General features: G+C 44.4%; 1 protein-coding gene across 1 annotated transcript in view; it reads left to right on the top strand.

The window, feature by feature from the left end:
- Positions 1-6647: 6647 nt before the first annotated feature.
- The window catches only part of prkcha (protein kinase C, eta, a), a 57125-nt gene continuing 47863 nt past the window's right edge, over positions 6648-15909 (top strand). Inside the window, exon 1 of the mRNA XM_020501252.2 lies at positions 6648-7649. Coding sequence (XP_020356841.2) covers positions 7299-7649 — 351 coding nt within the window. The 5' untranslated portion in view covers positions 6648-7298. The remainder of the gene's footprint in view (positions 7650-15909) is intronic.

Below are 15909 nucleotides of genomic sequence, written 5' to 3'. Positions count from 1 at the left end.
TATCTACTTGACTGTACTCTACTGTTCAAATCAAATCTTATTTGTCACATACACAAGGTTAGCAGATGTTAATGCGAGTGTAGCGAAATGCTTGTGCTTCTAGTTCCGACAATGCAGTAATAACCAACAAGTAATCTAACTAACAATTCCAAAACTACTGTCTTATACACAGTGTAAGGGGATAAAGAATATGTACATAAGGATATATGAATGAGTGATGGTACAGAGCAGCATAGGCAAGATACAGTAGATGGTATCAAGTACAGTATATACATATGAGATGAGTATGTAAACAAAGTGGCATAATCAAATCAAATCAAATCAAATTTATTTATATAGCCCTTCGTACATCAGCTGATATCTCAAAGTGCTGTACAGAAACCCAGCCTAAAACCCCAAACAGCAAGCAATGCAGGTGGAGAAGCACAGTGGCTAGGAAAAACTCCCTAGAAAGGCCAATACCTAGGAAGAAACCTAGAGAGGAACCAGGCTATGTGGGGTGGCCAGTCCTCTTCTGGCTGTGCCGGGTGGAGATTATAACAGAACATGGTCAAGATGTTCAATGTTCATAAATGACCAGCATGGTCGAATAATAATAAGGCAGAACAGTTGAAACTAGAGCAGCAGCACAGTCAGGTGGAAGTTGAAACTGGAGCAGCAGCATGGCCAGGTAGACTGGGGCATAGTTAAAGTGGCTAGTGATACATGTATTACATAAGGATGCAGTCGATGATATAGAGTACAGTATATACGTATGCATATGAGATGAATAATGTAGGGTAAGTAACATTATATAAGGTAGCATTGTTTAAAGTGGCTAGTGATATATTTACATCATTTCCCATCAATTCCCATTATTAAAGTGGCTGGAGTTGAGTCAGTGTCAGTGTGTTGGCAGCAGCCACTCAATGTTAGTGGTGGCTGTTTAACAGTCTGATGGCCTTGAGATAGAAGCTGTTTTTCAGTCTCTCGGTCCCTGCTTTGATGCACCTGTACTGACCTCGCCTTCTGGATGATAGCGGGGTGAACAGGCAGTGGCTCGGGTGGTTGATGTCCTTGATGATCTTTATGGCCTTCCTGTAACATCGGGTGGTGTAGGTGTCCTGGAGGGCAGGTAGTTTGCCCCCGGTGATGCGTTGTGCAGACCTCACTACCCTCTGGAGAGCCTTACGGTTGAGGGCGGAGCAGCTGCCGTACCAGGCGGTGATACAGCCCGCCAGGATGCTCTCGATTGTGCATCTGTAGAAGTTTGTGAGTGCTTTTGGTGACATGCCGAATTTATTCAGCCTCCTGAGGTTGAAGAGGCGCTGCTGCGCCTTCTTCACGATGCTGTCTGTGTGAGTGGACCAATTCAGTTTGTCTGTGATGTGTATGCCGAGGAACTTAAAACTTGCTACCCTCTCCACTACTGTTCCATCGATGTGGATAGGGGGGTGTTCCCTCTGCTGTTTCCTGAAGTCCACAATCATCTCCTTAGTTTTGTTGACGTTGAGTGTGAGGTTATTTTCCTGACACCACACTCCGAGGGCCCTCACCTCCTCCCTGTAGGCCGTCTCGTCGTTGTTGGTAATCAAGCCTACCACTGTTGTGTCGTCCGCAAACTTGATGATTGAGTTGGAGGCGTACGTGGCCACGCAGTCGTGGGTGAACAGGGAGTACAGGAGAGGGCTCAGAACGCACCCTTGTGGGGCCCCAGTGTTGAGGATCAGCGGGGAGGAGATGTTGTTGCCTACCCTCACCACCTGGGGGCGGCCCGTCAGGAAGTCCAGTACCCAGTTGCACAGGGCGGGGTCGAGACCCAGGGTCTCGAGCTTGATGACGAGCTTGGAGGGTACTATGGTGTTGAATGCCGAGCTGTAGTCGATGAACAGCATTCTCACATAGGTATTCCTCTTGTCCAGATGGGTTAGGGCAGTGTGCAGTGTGGTTGAGATTGCATCGTCTGTGGACCTATTTGGGCGGTAAGCAAATTGGAGTGGGTCTAGGGTGTCAGGTAGGGTGGAGGTGATATGGTCCTTGACTAGTCTCTCAAAGCACTTCATGATGACGGAAGTGAGTGCTACGGGGCGGTAGTCGTTTAGCTCAGTTACCTTAGCTTTCTTGGGAACAGGAACAATGGTGGCCCTCTTGAAGCATGTGGGAACAGCAGACTGGTATAGGGATTGATTGAATATGTCCGTAAACACACCGGCCAGCTGGTCTGCGCATGCTCTGAGGGCGCGGCTGGGGATGCCGTCTGGGCCTGCAGCCTTGCGAGGGTTAACACGTTTAAATGTCTTACTCACCTCGGCTGCAGTGAAGGAGAGTACTGTTCTGTACAGTACTGAACTCTACTTGTGAAACATTTGGTTAAAATAGACGTCTATGATTGGTTCAGATTTGGTCCGGTATGGACCAATCAAATTTGGTCACACACGCACATCACTATACTCGTGATGACTTTTTGAGGACCATCAATTAATTCCCATTCAAAATCCTATGTTCCTTAACCCCTAACCCGTAAGCCTAAAATAGCCTTTTTACAAGTGAGGATTGGCAAAATGTCCTCACTTCTCTGAAATTTTGTTGGTTTACTATTCTTGTGAGAGCTTCTGGTACTCACAAGTATAGTAAAACGTGTATACACACTCTCTCTCTCTCTCTCTCTCTCTGGGTTGAAGAGTTAACACTCAGTTAAATGTATGTAAAGCTGGCAGCAGGCTCCCGCAGTGTAATTGACGGAAGATTCAGGGCCACAGACCTTTTCAAAACAGCCTCTTTGTCAAGTGAGTGACATACACCGATCACAAAAGCATACGTGAAAGGTTAAGCTGAAAGAAGCTAACATTACTTTTTCACATTGCAACAGGCAGTTTCCTGTATAGATCTTGAAAACACACCATTGTATTGTCTTTGTGGCTGACGGGCTGTGTGTATAACCCTTATTATAATGACAAGAATGGAGCAGGGCCTTCTCTTTACTGGGTGTCAGGGGTCTGCTCGATAAAGTGCCCTCCAGTTCCACTTCCCCTAGTTGTCCTCTCAAGTGCTTCATCAATCCCTGCAACAGAAAGACAACTCTGAGTTCATCGCTCAACACCAACCAAATGTCAACAGAATGCATTTGTGAAGCCTTGGCAGTAGAATTGGGTTCCATGCTGATCACTTTTCTCTTTCTCACTAGTCATAGTTGACACAATGGCAGAAAAATAATGTTGAATAGACTGATTCAAGCAATGCTGTAACCGTTAAAAAAATAGGACCAGATTAAAGACGTCAAGATAATTCCACATAACTGCACAGAAACAGTAGAAGAGGAGAGCACAATGAGCTGTTTACTACATTTAGAGCAGAATGGTTGTCTCCAACAGCCCTTAGCTGATTTGTACAGAGAGGGCTGGGTAGGTGGGGAAGTTCGTCTGGAAAGGGGGCCACAATAGTGAGCAGCACAGTATGGGGCTTTGAGCAGGCTCTGTTTTTGGGAAGTGGGGGGTGCATTTGCCTTTCCCCCGATCCCCTTAGCACTTCGCTGAGCCCTTAACGCAGCCCTGACGCCTCACTGGCAGAAGCCACGCTGCCCCACATCTGGAGCCAATTACCCAGGAGGGGCTTTGACATAGCCCCCCACCCTCCCACACTGGATGGCCCAGTCTCACACACACATTCCTCTGCTTTTCACAACATTCTCTCACTCGCTCTCATTTTTCCCTTCGTTCCCTTCCTCTAAGTCTCTCTGTCTCCCAGTCTATATGTCTATATCATGACTTCTTTCACCCCCTAACTCATCTTTTTACATCTACTATGGTACTATTCACACACAATCCGCGTGTCTCTCTATATTAAACTTGAAATAGGAAAAACAGAACTCACTCTCTGTCCCTACTCCAAAAAGGGTGAAAGTAGTGGTAAAGTGAGCTAGTGAGGTCTCATGCACCCTGACTGGCACAAACTTTCTCTTTCTCGCTGTCTCTATCTCTCCATGCCTTTTTCCCTTGCCCTCAACCTGTACCAATTAAGGTGTCACGTTTCCCAGCGGCAGAGTGCTGGTATGAAATATGGACGTGTGAATAAAAGGGACACTTCGCACCAAATCAGCTTTTACGACTGTGATTTATGGCCTGCTGGTTCTCCCCTCATTTCATCTAAAGGACTGCTGTTTTTATTTTGCTGGGGGAGAGGTAAACTGAGGGGCTCAAAAGCTAGTGGAGGGCAAACATACATTGACTTAGTTCTGCAAAGAATAAATAGTACGTTCTCACAATAACAAATAAGTTGTTACTGTCATTCAACATTGACCTGCCCCAAATTGCATTCAACCATCTTGGCTTATCATTTTGCAATTGTTTGGCATAATGCCACTGGTAATGACGACACATATAACCTATATATAAGCTCTCTTTTGAAGGCTTCACTGGTTTATCATGTACCTTTTGATATCTCTGTTTATAGCCCTGTGAGGACAGTGACTAGGAAAGAAAGATATTGGTGGATTACACATAATCAGCTCATTTGGCCTAGTTCAGTATTCAGTGTGTAGGAATCTCTAGTCGTACCCAGCTTGAAGGGGACGAGAGGTCCAATGTGGCATTAGGTGAGGGGGATAGTATTGGGGCACTGCCCCTGTGAGGGATGGAGGTAATTGGGTTGGGTCTGAGGGGGGTGATGGGGAGGGGGTTGATGTGGGAGGCATGGTGTTTATATACTAGCCACATGGGCCTTCCCTTACCGGGGTCACACACAGAGGGCTGGGAATGGAGCTCACCATACCTGGCCCATATTACCCATATTCCCTGTTGTCCCATTTGGCACCAATGCTATGGTTCATTAGCTGCAGCTATAGAGTGTACCTGGGCAGGGAGCCAGAGAATAGAGCTGTCCAGGGTTACAGGAGCATAAATCGTAATGTGGACGGTGAAGGGAATGTGGAAACACTACAGGTGGCAGTTACTTTAGTCGTACCAATGAATACCCTGGACTGTTACAGCCTGGTTGAGGTAGCTGCTTCTGTGTTAATGTGTACAAGAACGTTAACATGCAATTTTAGAGTTTACACCAGAGGTGTGTCCTTGCAAAGAAATGTGTGATTATATGTATGAGAAAGTGTGGTCATGTGTGTTTGTGGAGTACACACCAGAACACGCGTTTGAGTTCAGATGTGTGTAAGTGTGTGATCATAACTCTTGATTTGGGCATGGCAACAGCTGTAGGGAGGAGAGTATAAAAATGGATGAAAAACGGGAGAGAGTTGGAGAAATAGAGAGATGGGGACAGTTGGGAAAACAGAGAGATCAAACAAATCACCCTCCATGATCGTATAAACGCCAGCCAGTGAAACGACTGCTGTGGAGAAAAATGTCTGCGGTAGCCTAAGAAAAAAAAGACCACTGTCAAGATGAGGAAGTAGGGCATGTAAAAGTAAAGATGGAAAAAAACAAAAGATTGATGATGCGGTACGAAGGAGGAAGATGGCTATCAAATGAACTTTCTTGAGTTCAACAGCAGTCTCAGCCTGCCCTCTGCTGGACTGTATGGTGTAATGCTCCACAAAACTGGCAATGAAAACCAATGTACAGTATTCCTTGGGAATATACAAAGTGAGGAATGGTTACTCACAGACCATGGATGATGGATCAATTGAATGTGTTTTTACCGGTAATGAAAGTTGTCTCAGGAGGTTGTCTTAGACCACTTTGATGTATTACGGGCACATGTTTGTCTCGGAATTCTATTACTGACAGGTCAAATCCCTGTCAGTAATGACTCAATGTCTGACTCAACACACTGACATACACATACATCTGTAGTATTCAGGTTAGTCATTCTGGGGTGATAATTGTGAAAAACATATGAAACCACACTACCCTATCTATGTCACTTTTATCTCATCGCTGTCTTCTTTTTATAAGGGCAGGTAAAAGCCGTTGTTTATAAGACAGGCTCTATCCCTGAGATCTGTAAGAGCCGTGTTAAAAGCTTTGTTTTTTAAGACCATCTCTGTTCCCTGGGATGTGGCCCCTTTATTGGAAGCAGCTGGAAGATAGAGATGTGGGGAGGCGACGTTTGGCAGAGAAGGCTGAGAGGTCAACGCTAACACTAATAACGGCCAGACTTTGATCGTGAGAGAGAAATATTTACTGACCTCAAAGATTGACAGTGTGGCACCGAATATGACCTTTTCTTTTGCCAAAAAGATTGGGGTCAAGGGAGTTTGGAAATGAGGGCAGAGAGAGTGTGTGTCAGAGGAAGATATTCAGAGACAGAGAGGGGTTAAGACTGGAGGGGAGTTAGAACTAACCCATGAGTTAAGGTCATCATTAGCTCTTTCTGGTTACTTTCATAGGTCCTCTGAGGCACTCCTTCAGAAGAAAACTCTTGCCTTTAATGTCCTTCTTTTTGATTCTGGTGTTATTAGCATTCAGCATAAATCAACTCCACAGCGCCCATCCTTACAACTCAGATTAAAAGCCCACTTGTTTCTACCATGTCTTGCAGCTCATGGCCATGTGCCTTTAATTTCATATTCACAGCTGTGCCAGGTGATATTGTTCACACAAGAACTGTACAATAGACCTCTGGAGGCTAAATAGCTGTAGTCACACTTTCTGTATATCACAAGGGGGTGCTATTTCCTTATTTATCTGCCGAGGACAGGACAATCATTTCGATAGCCTACCCCCATGCTCTGAGGCAACCCTAAGCGCTGCACGTGCACTACGGTAGTTATAGTCTTAATGCTACTTTTTCCACATTATTATATCAATCCTTGATAATAACCGATGAGACTAATATTGACTAGACCTTTTACAGTTAGTTGTAGCATGCCGATTAGTCAGAACAAAATGTAAACACGTGCATTGAGAAAGAAGAAACTCTATAGAAAGCATTATCGTGCATGGTCGCTACTTCTGTTACTTCCTTTTTACGGAACTTGCCTTGTGCTTCCTTGAAGTAGACCTAGGTCGTTCTCAGAACGTGCGCGCTTTCTGTATAGCCTACATCAGCAGTGTTGTTTTGGGAGGCAAGATCACGCGCGCTGGTCCAGGGCACCGCTCACGACCGAGGGTCAAGAGCACCGTGCGAACGCGTCACCTGCAGATGCCTATTGACGAGCAATGTCTTCGAATTGCTCTAGGATGAAACATTGGACTCCAATTCACAGTCAAATATATTGATTTATATTATTTTGAAATTAGGTCAGTATGTAGGAATGCTTTACATGACTATCGCAATAGCGTAGTTTTAATTTGAGTTTAAGTATTTTTTGATTTTTTTAAAACTTTGAACTTGTTAGTTTTTTTTTCTTTCTGTAGAGGAACAATATGAAGTTCAACGGGTATCTGAAGCTTAGAATTGGTGAGGCGCTGGACCTCAAACCAACTACTTTTTCTCTTCGTCACTCTGTAATGTTCAACAGAACGGCTCCCACTCTAGACCCTTACCTTGTGATAAAGGTGGACGAGTACAAAATTGGACAAACACATACAAAACAGAAAACCAACATGCCAACTTACAACGAAGAGTTTTGCCTCAATGTCAACGACGGCAAGCATATAGAGTTGGCTGTATTTCATGATGCACCCATAGGGTATGACGACTTTGTTGCCAACTGCATTATTCAATTTGAGGACTTGATCAAAACCTCGAACACAGAAGATACTTTTGAAGGATGGGTGAGTAGCTTTAAAGCGGCAATCATTAGTTAAAACAGTAATAAAGCCGAATCCCAGCCCTGTTCATATAAAAAGCTGAGAGATGGGGCTGGAGAAATGTAACCACGAGCAAAACATTTTTTTTACAACAAAACAAAACGCACTATTTTCACATTTGTTCGGGTGGTGCTGAAAATGATGAATAGGAAGTTGAACGTTTTGGAAATGACACTTTAAGCCCTGGGCACTGTGAGGATGAATAGGGACTGATGTGGCTGTCATGACACAATTGTATCCTCTTGGCAATTCACTCAAATAGCCTTTATGATAAAGCAGAATGAATATAGCCAGACTGTCAGTAAAAAATACCCTGATCATATTTTCCTTTACCGCTCTGAAAAGTTCCCTTGGAGAACTTTTGGGGAATTTGCATATTCCATACTGTACTGTTGGGTGATAAACTAATGCCAAGGGCCAGACACAAGGTAATAGGCACTTCTAAATACATCCCCATCAGTAGTGCTACTTGTAGACCTGAGATGCATAGTTTACACTCATTTTGCCATTCCCTTTCCAGTCCTTTCTTTACAGGGCAAGAGCCGATAGTGTCCTTTCCCAATATAGAGCCGCTAATTATAGGTGGCATCTTAGTGAATAGTGTGTTTAGCTTACGCCTAGTCTCAAACCCAGACCCACATGAGTACATTATAGGAAGCAACACGTCTGTCTAGAGACTAGCTTGAGCCTGTCGGAAAGGCAGAAGCGACATCAGCAAAGGGCCATAACCACACATGCCGTTCTAATGTGTTAATTGTGCTCCCTGCTAGCAGTATGTCAAGCATGGCATGGTAAAGTGTGCTGGAAACCACAACCAGCAGAGACTTTGCATCTGGGGTCGGTGCCTTGCATGCACAAACAAGCTGAAGTGTGATAATACCCTATCTTACTGCATCTCATACCGCCACTCTCGTACAGCCACTCAAATACAGCCATTGATAGATGTTAAAGTGACAGTATCAAAAGAATGACCTGTTATGACTTTCTACATTTCTCTCTCTGGTTGATGTGCATTGCCTTAGGGGCTACATGGATACCTCTTTATACCATTGTAGGCTACTATTGGTTTGGGTTATGTTTGTCACTGGAACTGCCCTCTATAACATAGTTTCACTCGTCTGGTTTACTTTTGGTCCATTTTAATAATGTGTAACCTGAACCTGTGCGAACTGGGATCGTCAGTGTGCCTTGAGACCCACCGTCCTCCAGTGGCTGTCTGGGCTTCTTATTATCTCTTATGGTCACACAGTCCAATTTTTAAAAATCAAACCTTTATTTAATTAGGCAAGTCAGTTAAGAACAAATTCTTATTTACAATGAAGGCCAAACCCAGACAAATTGTGCGCCACCCTATGGGACTCCCAATCACAGCCAGAAGGGATGCAGCCTTGATTTGAACCAGGGACTGCAGGGACACATCTTACACTGAGATAGAGTGCCTTAGACTGCTGCGCCACTCGGGAGCAATGGGCTGACATACTCAACCTCCTCTGTCATGGGGCCAAAAAGCTATTAAGCAATACTTCACAATATTGGCTATGAAGCCCAGAGTCAGATGAACTGGTGGATACCATTTTTATGTCTACGTGTGCAGTTTGAAGGAAGTTGCTAAATAGCGTTAGCGCAAACGCTGGTTAGCATTGGCTCTTAAAACTACCTCTAACTTCCTTCATACTGGATGCAAAGACATAAAAATGGTATCCATGAGTTCATTCGACTCTGGGGAAGTATCCCTTTAACCTGTTGAAAAGTAGAATCTGAGTTTTTGTTTTGTTTTTGCGAAGCTTCCACCAGGGGCCAATCGCTGAAGACCAGAGTCAGTGCAGTGGGTGTGTCTGAGGTTTTATTGACCAAGATGTGGGCATAGCCTGCCCTCACACTTTAGGACATGCACTCTTGACAGCACTTATCTGATAGATCTGAACTGTGAAACTATCTTTTTGCTTTGTTAGCTTTCTCAGATGAAGTGCTTGGGGCCCTATATGTATGACAAAGAGTAAAGACTAAAAAGTAGGGCACAGGCCTCCACACGCCAACACCACTGTTATTGCTGCTTTCCCAACGTCTGCTTGACGCTCCAAGTCCCTCTCAATCCCATCCCATCTCATCTCCCTCGTTTTATAACCTCTCTTGGCTCAGAGCCAATAACATCACTTTCTCTTTCTCACCTGTGTTCCTCTCTAACAAGCAGGGCAATTCCACGACAACAGAATGATGCTGAGACTCAGATTTCTCACTTTAAAATGTATGTCAAACATTGTTTGGACAATGTTAAAAGTAGTCATTGTGCATAGAGTTGTACGGCAGGTAGCCTAGTGGTTAGAGCGTTGGGCCAGTAACCAAAAGGTTGCTGTGTCGAATCCCTGAGCTGACAAGGTAAAAACCTGTCATTCTGCCCCTGAACAAGGCAGTTAACCCACTGTTCCCCAGTAGGCTGTCATTGTAAATAACAATTTGTTCTTAACTGACTTGCCTAGTTCAATTTAAAACAATGTCCCCTCAAAAAATTATTGCAAACATTTAAAGTGTTACTTTGGAATTGCTCAGTACAGTGTTGCATATTAAACACAAACAGACTTTACAGAGTGTCTTAAATCTTAGGGGGGCTATCGGGACACACACATACAATAACTTTACTTCTTATTGCACTGTTACACAGAACCTTGACCAGCACCATAACACTGTGTGCCTCCGCCCCCATGTCAAAGTACAGAGGAGCAGAGAGAGAGTCTATGTTGTATGTCAGGACAAGCAGCAGTTTGAGGTGTTAACCTAAAAAATAGCAACTCAAAATAGAAGCATGCAGTCATATCTGTGTCTCATCAGCCTGTGGCTCAGCCTCATGTGCCACCCACCCACTCCTCTCCACACCCCACTCACATCCTCAACACTGGGGGACAGTTTCCATTAAGACCCATAACTTACACCTGTGACAACTTCAAATAGTGGCCTGTGTTGAACCATTTATCAGGTTCATTGAAATTTTGTCTCTTCTAGAAAGGGTTGGGGACTGAATACACTAGACTCAGTTTAACTCTAAATGTCTGTCAGCAGCTTCCACTAACTTAAAAAACCACTTCCTCCATTGCTGTGGCTCAGCCAGGCAAAGTTCCTGCTTTTTAAATTTAGTGTGGTCCTGTTTGCATCAGAGCTTGATTTAGTCTGAACACTTCTGTCTTTATCTGCCTCTGGAGTCCTGACTGCATCAGCTGCTTCACAGAGTACACAGACCCAGGGCTCTCAGAGAAAGAGGGAGAACGGGAGCTAACAGTAGGCTAATAATCAAATCAAATCAAATCAAATTTATTTATATAGCCCTTCGTACATCAGCTGATATCTCAAAGTGCTGTACAGAAACCCAGCCTAAAACCCCAAACAGCAAGCAATGCAGGTGTAGAAGCACGGTGGCTAGGAAAAACTCCCTAGAAAGGCCAATACCTAGGAAGAAACCTAGAGAGGAACCAGGCTATGTGGGGTGGCCAGTCCTCTTCTGGCTGTGCCGGGTGGAGATTATAACAGAACATGGCCAAGATGTTCAAATGTTCATAAATGACCAGCATGGTCGAATAATAATAAGGCAGAACAGTTGAAACTAGAGCAGCAGCACAGTCAGGTGGAAGTTGAAACTGGAGCAGCAGCATGGCCAGGTGGACTGGGGAAAGCAAGGAGTCATCATGTCAGGTAGTCCTGGGGCATGGTCCTAGGGCTCAGGTCCTCCGAGAGAGAGAAAGAAAGAGAGAAGGAGAGAATTAGAGAACGCACACTTAGATTCACACAGGACACCGAATAGGACAGGAGAAGTACTCCAGATATAACAAACTGACCCCAGCCCCCCGACACAAACTACTGCAGCATAAATACTGGAGGCTGAGACAGGAGGGGTCAGGAGACACTGTGGCCCCATCCGAGGATAGTTTGTGTGTGCTCAGCTGAACACAAAGGAAACATGTGTAGAGGGTGATGTCTTGTCAAGGTCAATAGTTAAGGAATGAGAGAGGTGGAATTATCATAACATCTACATCTGATGTCATTTTCTGTCTGGGATTTCCGTTTCCAATGTTTCAGCCTCAGCATTAGATCATGTGTGATGTTAGATATATTCCCTCCTTACAGTGATACAGAACTATCTAACTGACCAAGTATATTGAATGGAGAGACCAGCTGGTAGAGATGACTAAATCAGGATAGAGATGACCCTGCAGTATCAGTCCAATCATGTCACTTTTGTTGTGGGTTGTCAAGGTTTTCCATTGGTCATCTGTCTGACATGAACCCTCTCTGTAGTTTGTGCTGTAAGCAAGGGCATAACTTTTTGTTGGATATTTGGGGTTAGGGTCAACGGGTTCCGGTGTCAACACCCCTCTAGGGGGGTCTGGGGGCATGTCCCCACGGGAGATGTTGTGTTTTAAAAAGGTCTGAAATGATTGTTTCTGGTGAATTTGGTCAATATACCCCAATAACAACTGAAACAAAAATATTTCTTTAAACTGTGTTCTTACTCGTAACAGTTCTGAAAGTCACAACCACACCTCTTCTTTAACTACATTTAAATGTTAAAACCCATTTTTCTATTTGTGTACCCTTCACCACGCTTGGCTAGTACATGGTCTTGAATAACTCATTTCTTATACCAAATTAACTTAAAATCTGACTCCAGAAACATATTACTTAGTTACACAATTGAATTGTAGTATTAATTCATAAAATAATTCAGTGACATTCAAAATATAACTCTTCGATATGGATCTAACGATAGACTTCAAAATTAACCAATCAGTGTAGCATCATGCTCAAGCAATAGACTTAAAAAATAGATGGCAACAATTAATTGTCATTCACCATCAAGTACAAAACAAACACATTCAATTACCTGTTGCAATCTTATATAAAGGTGGGCATATAGTGGTACAGAGAGGGGTCAGATGTTTAGTCTAAATTCTCTAAAATTGACTAAATACCTGTTTATGCCCGTCACTGACAGAAATAGAATGTTGGCATATTGTTTTCATTTCTATGGTATCCAGCTTCTCCTGGTGAATGACAGATGGCAACATGGTTCAATCAAATCAAATCAAATTTATTTATATAGCCCTTCGTACATCAGCTGATATCTCAAAGTGCTGTACAGAAACCCAGCCTAAAACCCCAAACAGCAAGCAATGCAGGTGTAGAAGCACGGTGGCTAGGAAAAACTCCCTAGAAAGGCCAATACCTAGGAAGAAACCTAGAGAGGAACCAGGCTATGTGGGGTGGCCAGTCCTCTTCTGGCTGTGCCGGGTGGAGATTATAACAGAACATGGTCAAGATGTTCAATGTTCATAAATGACCAGCATGGTCGAATAATAATAAGGCAGAACAGTTGAAACTAGAGCAGCAGCACAGTCAGGTGGAAGTTGAAACTGGAGCAGCAGCATGGCCAGGTAGACTGGGGACAGCAAGTAGTCATCATGTCAGGTAGTCCTGGGGCATGGTCCTAGGGCTCAGGTCAGTTGAAACTGGAACAGCAGCATGGCCAGGTGGACTGGGGACAGCAAGGAGTCATCATGTCAGGTAGTCCTGGGGCATGGTCCTAGGGCTCAGGTCCTCCGAGAGAGAGAAAGAAAGAGAGAAGGAGAGAATTAGAGAACGCACACTTAGATTCACACAGGACACCGAATAGGACAGGAGAAGTACTCCAGATATAACAAACTGACCCCAGCCCCCCGACACATAAACTACTGCAGCATAAATACTGGAGGCTGAGACAGGAGGGGTCAGGAGACACTGTGGCCCCATCCGAGGACACCCCCGGACAGGGCCAAACAGGAAGGATATAACCCCACCCACTTTGCCAAAGCACAGCCCCCACACCACTAGAGGGATATCTTCAACCACCAACTTACCATCCTGAGACAAGGCTGAGTATAGCCCACAAAGATCTCCGCCACGGCACAACCCAAGGGGGGGGGGGGGGGCGCCAACCCAGACAGGATGACCACAACAGTGAATCAACCCACTCAGGTGACGCACCCCCTCCAGGGACGGCATGAGAGAGCCCCAGCAAGCCAGTGACTGCTTTGTGTCATTGTTGAGAGCAGCCACGTCTTCAATCTCCATGATAACCAAATGAAATCAGCAGACAACAACATTTGTTATAGCACTTGGGCTACAGTCAGCAAAGATGAGAAGTTGAACCGATAGTCCCAATCTGTGTTCAATGTAAATTGCTGTGCAACATGCTGTACCAGACTGCCTTATAACCCAAATTCCAAATTCTCACCTGATGACCTGATCGCCCTCTCCCTGTGCCTCAACATGGGCAGTGCTTTCCCTCTTTCTACTGACTGTCTCTGACCCCTACCAATACAACCAAATGAAATCAGAATGAAGGCAGCAACTGTTTTGTTATAGTATTGGGCTACAGTCAGAAAAGATGAGGAATTGAACATATAGTACCTTCCTTAACTCAAATTCTCACCTGATGACCTGTTTGTCCTCTCCCTGCCTCAACATGGGCAGTACACTCTCACTCTCTCTATTGCCTGTCTTTGAACCCTCCCATAATCATATGATCAAATACCATTATCATTTGAAAAAAATGTCTGGCCGTAACAATGATGGGGTTAGCTCATTAACATAAATTATATTCTGCTTTTATTAGCAACATTTTTTTTTTTTACTGTTTGGCAATAGGTATAGCTAGCTAGCTGACAACAAAGTCCCAGTCTATTATGAATTGTACAGTGTACTGTAGTTAGCTAGCTATGTAGCCATTAATTAATTTGGTACCTCCATTAAGGGCACTAACTACTTTTTCACTAGGGTGAACAGTGACTCACTAAGTGCTGCTCATCTGGAGCTGCAGTTGAAAAGGGGAAGATACTGTGCTAGCGAGCTAAAATAGCCAACCTAGCATAGCATCACCCACTATAAAACTATTTTTACACAATTATCTCATCACCAGTAAATAGTTCACTAGTTACACAGGAACATAGGAATAGATTTATGAAATGTTCATGAACTTTTACTTGTTTTAACATTTTAAAACATTCATTCATTGGATTGCTCATGAATGTAACTACCCAGGGCTCAAAAATTTCTTTTTTCATCACCGGGACAGAATCTTCCCAAAGTGCAACTTTTAACATCCCGAACTGTAGATGACCATCCCACATTAAAATACACTATACATACAAAAGTATGTGGACTGCCCTCCAAATGAGTGGATTCAGCTATTTCAGCCACACCTGTTGCTGACAGGTTTATAAAATCGAGTACACAGCCATGCAATCTCCATAAACAAACATTGGTAGTAGAGCTGCCCCGATGAACTGTAAGTGTTGTTATTGGGAAGTGGAAATGTCCAGGAGCAACAACGGCTTAGCCACAAAGTGGTAGGCCACACAGGCTCACAGAATGGGACCACCGAGTGCTGAAGCACGTAGTGAGTAAAAACCTGTCCTTGGTTGCAACACTCACTAGAAAGTTCCAAACTGCCTCTGGAAGCAACTTCAGCAATATTACTGTTCATCGGGTGCTTCATGAAATGGATTTCCATGGCCAAGCAGCCGCACACAAGCCTAGATCACCATGTGCAATGCCAAGCGTCGGCTGGAGTGGTGTAAAGCTTGCTGCCGTTGGGCTCTGGAGCAGTGGAAACATCTGGAGTGATGAATCACACTTCACCATCTGGCAGTCCGACAGACGAATCTGCATTTGGCGGATGCCTGGAGAACGCTACCAGCCCGAATGTGTAGTGCCAACTGTAAAATTTGGTGGAGGAGGAATAATGGTCTGGGGATTTTTTTCATGGTTCGGGCTAGGCCCCTCAGTTCCAGTGAAGGGAAATCTTAATGCTACAGCATACAATGGCATTCTAGATGATTCTGTGTTTCCAACTTTGTGGCAACAGTTTGGGGAAGACCCTTTTCTGTTTCAACATAATGCCCCTGTGTACAAAGCGATGTCCATACAGAAATTGTTTGTCAAAATCGGTGTGGAAGAACTTGACTGGCCTGCAAAAAGCCCTGATCTCAACCTCCATCAAACACCTTTGGGACAAATTGAATCGCCCATCATCCGTGCCTGACCTCACTAAAGCTCTTGTGGCTGAATGGAAGCAAGTCCTCGCAGCAATGTTCCAACATCTAGTGGAAAGCCTTTCCAGAAGAGTGGAGGCCGGTTATAGCAGCAAAGGCGGGACCAACTCCATATGAATGCCCATGATCTTGTAATGAGATGTTCG

Source organism: Oncorhynchus kisutch, linkage group LG14 (genome assembly GCF_002021735.2).
Source record: "Oncorhynchus kisutch isolate 150728-3 linkage group LG14, Okis_V2, whole genome shotgun sequence".
NCBI lineage: Eukaryota > Metazoa > Chordata > Actinopteri > Salmoniformes > Salmonidae > Oncorhynchus > Oncorhynchus kisutch.
The sequence above is the reverse complement of the archived record's forward strand: the minus strand, read 5'-3'. Positions and strand labels throughout refer to the sequence as shown.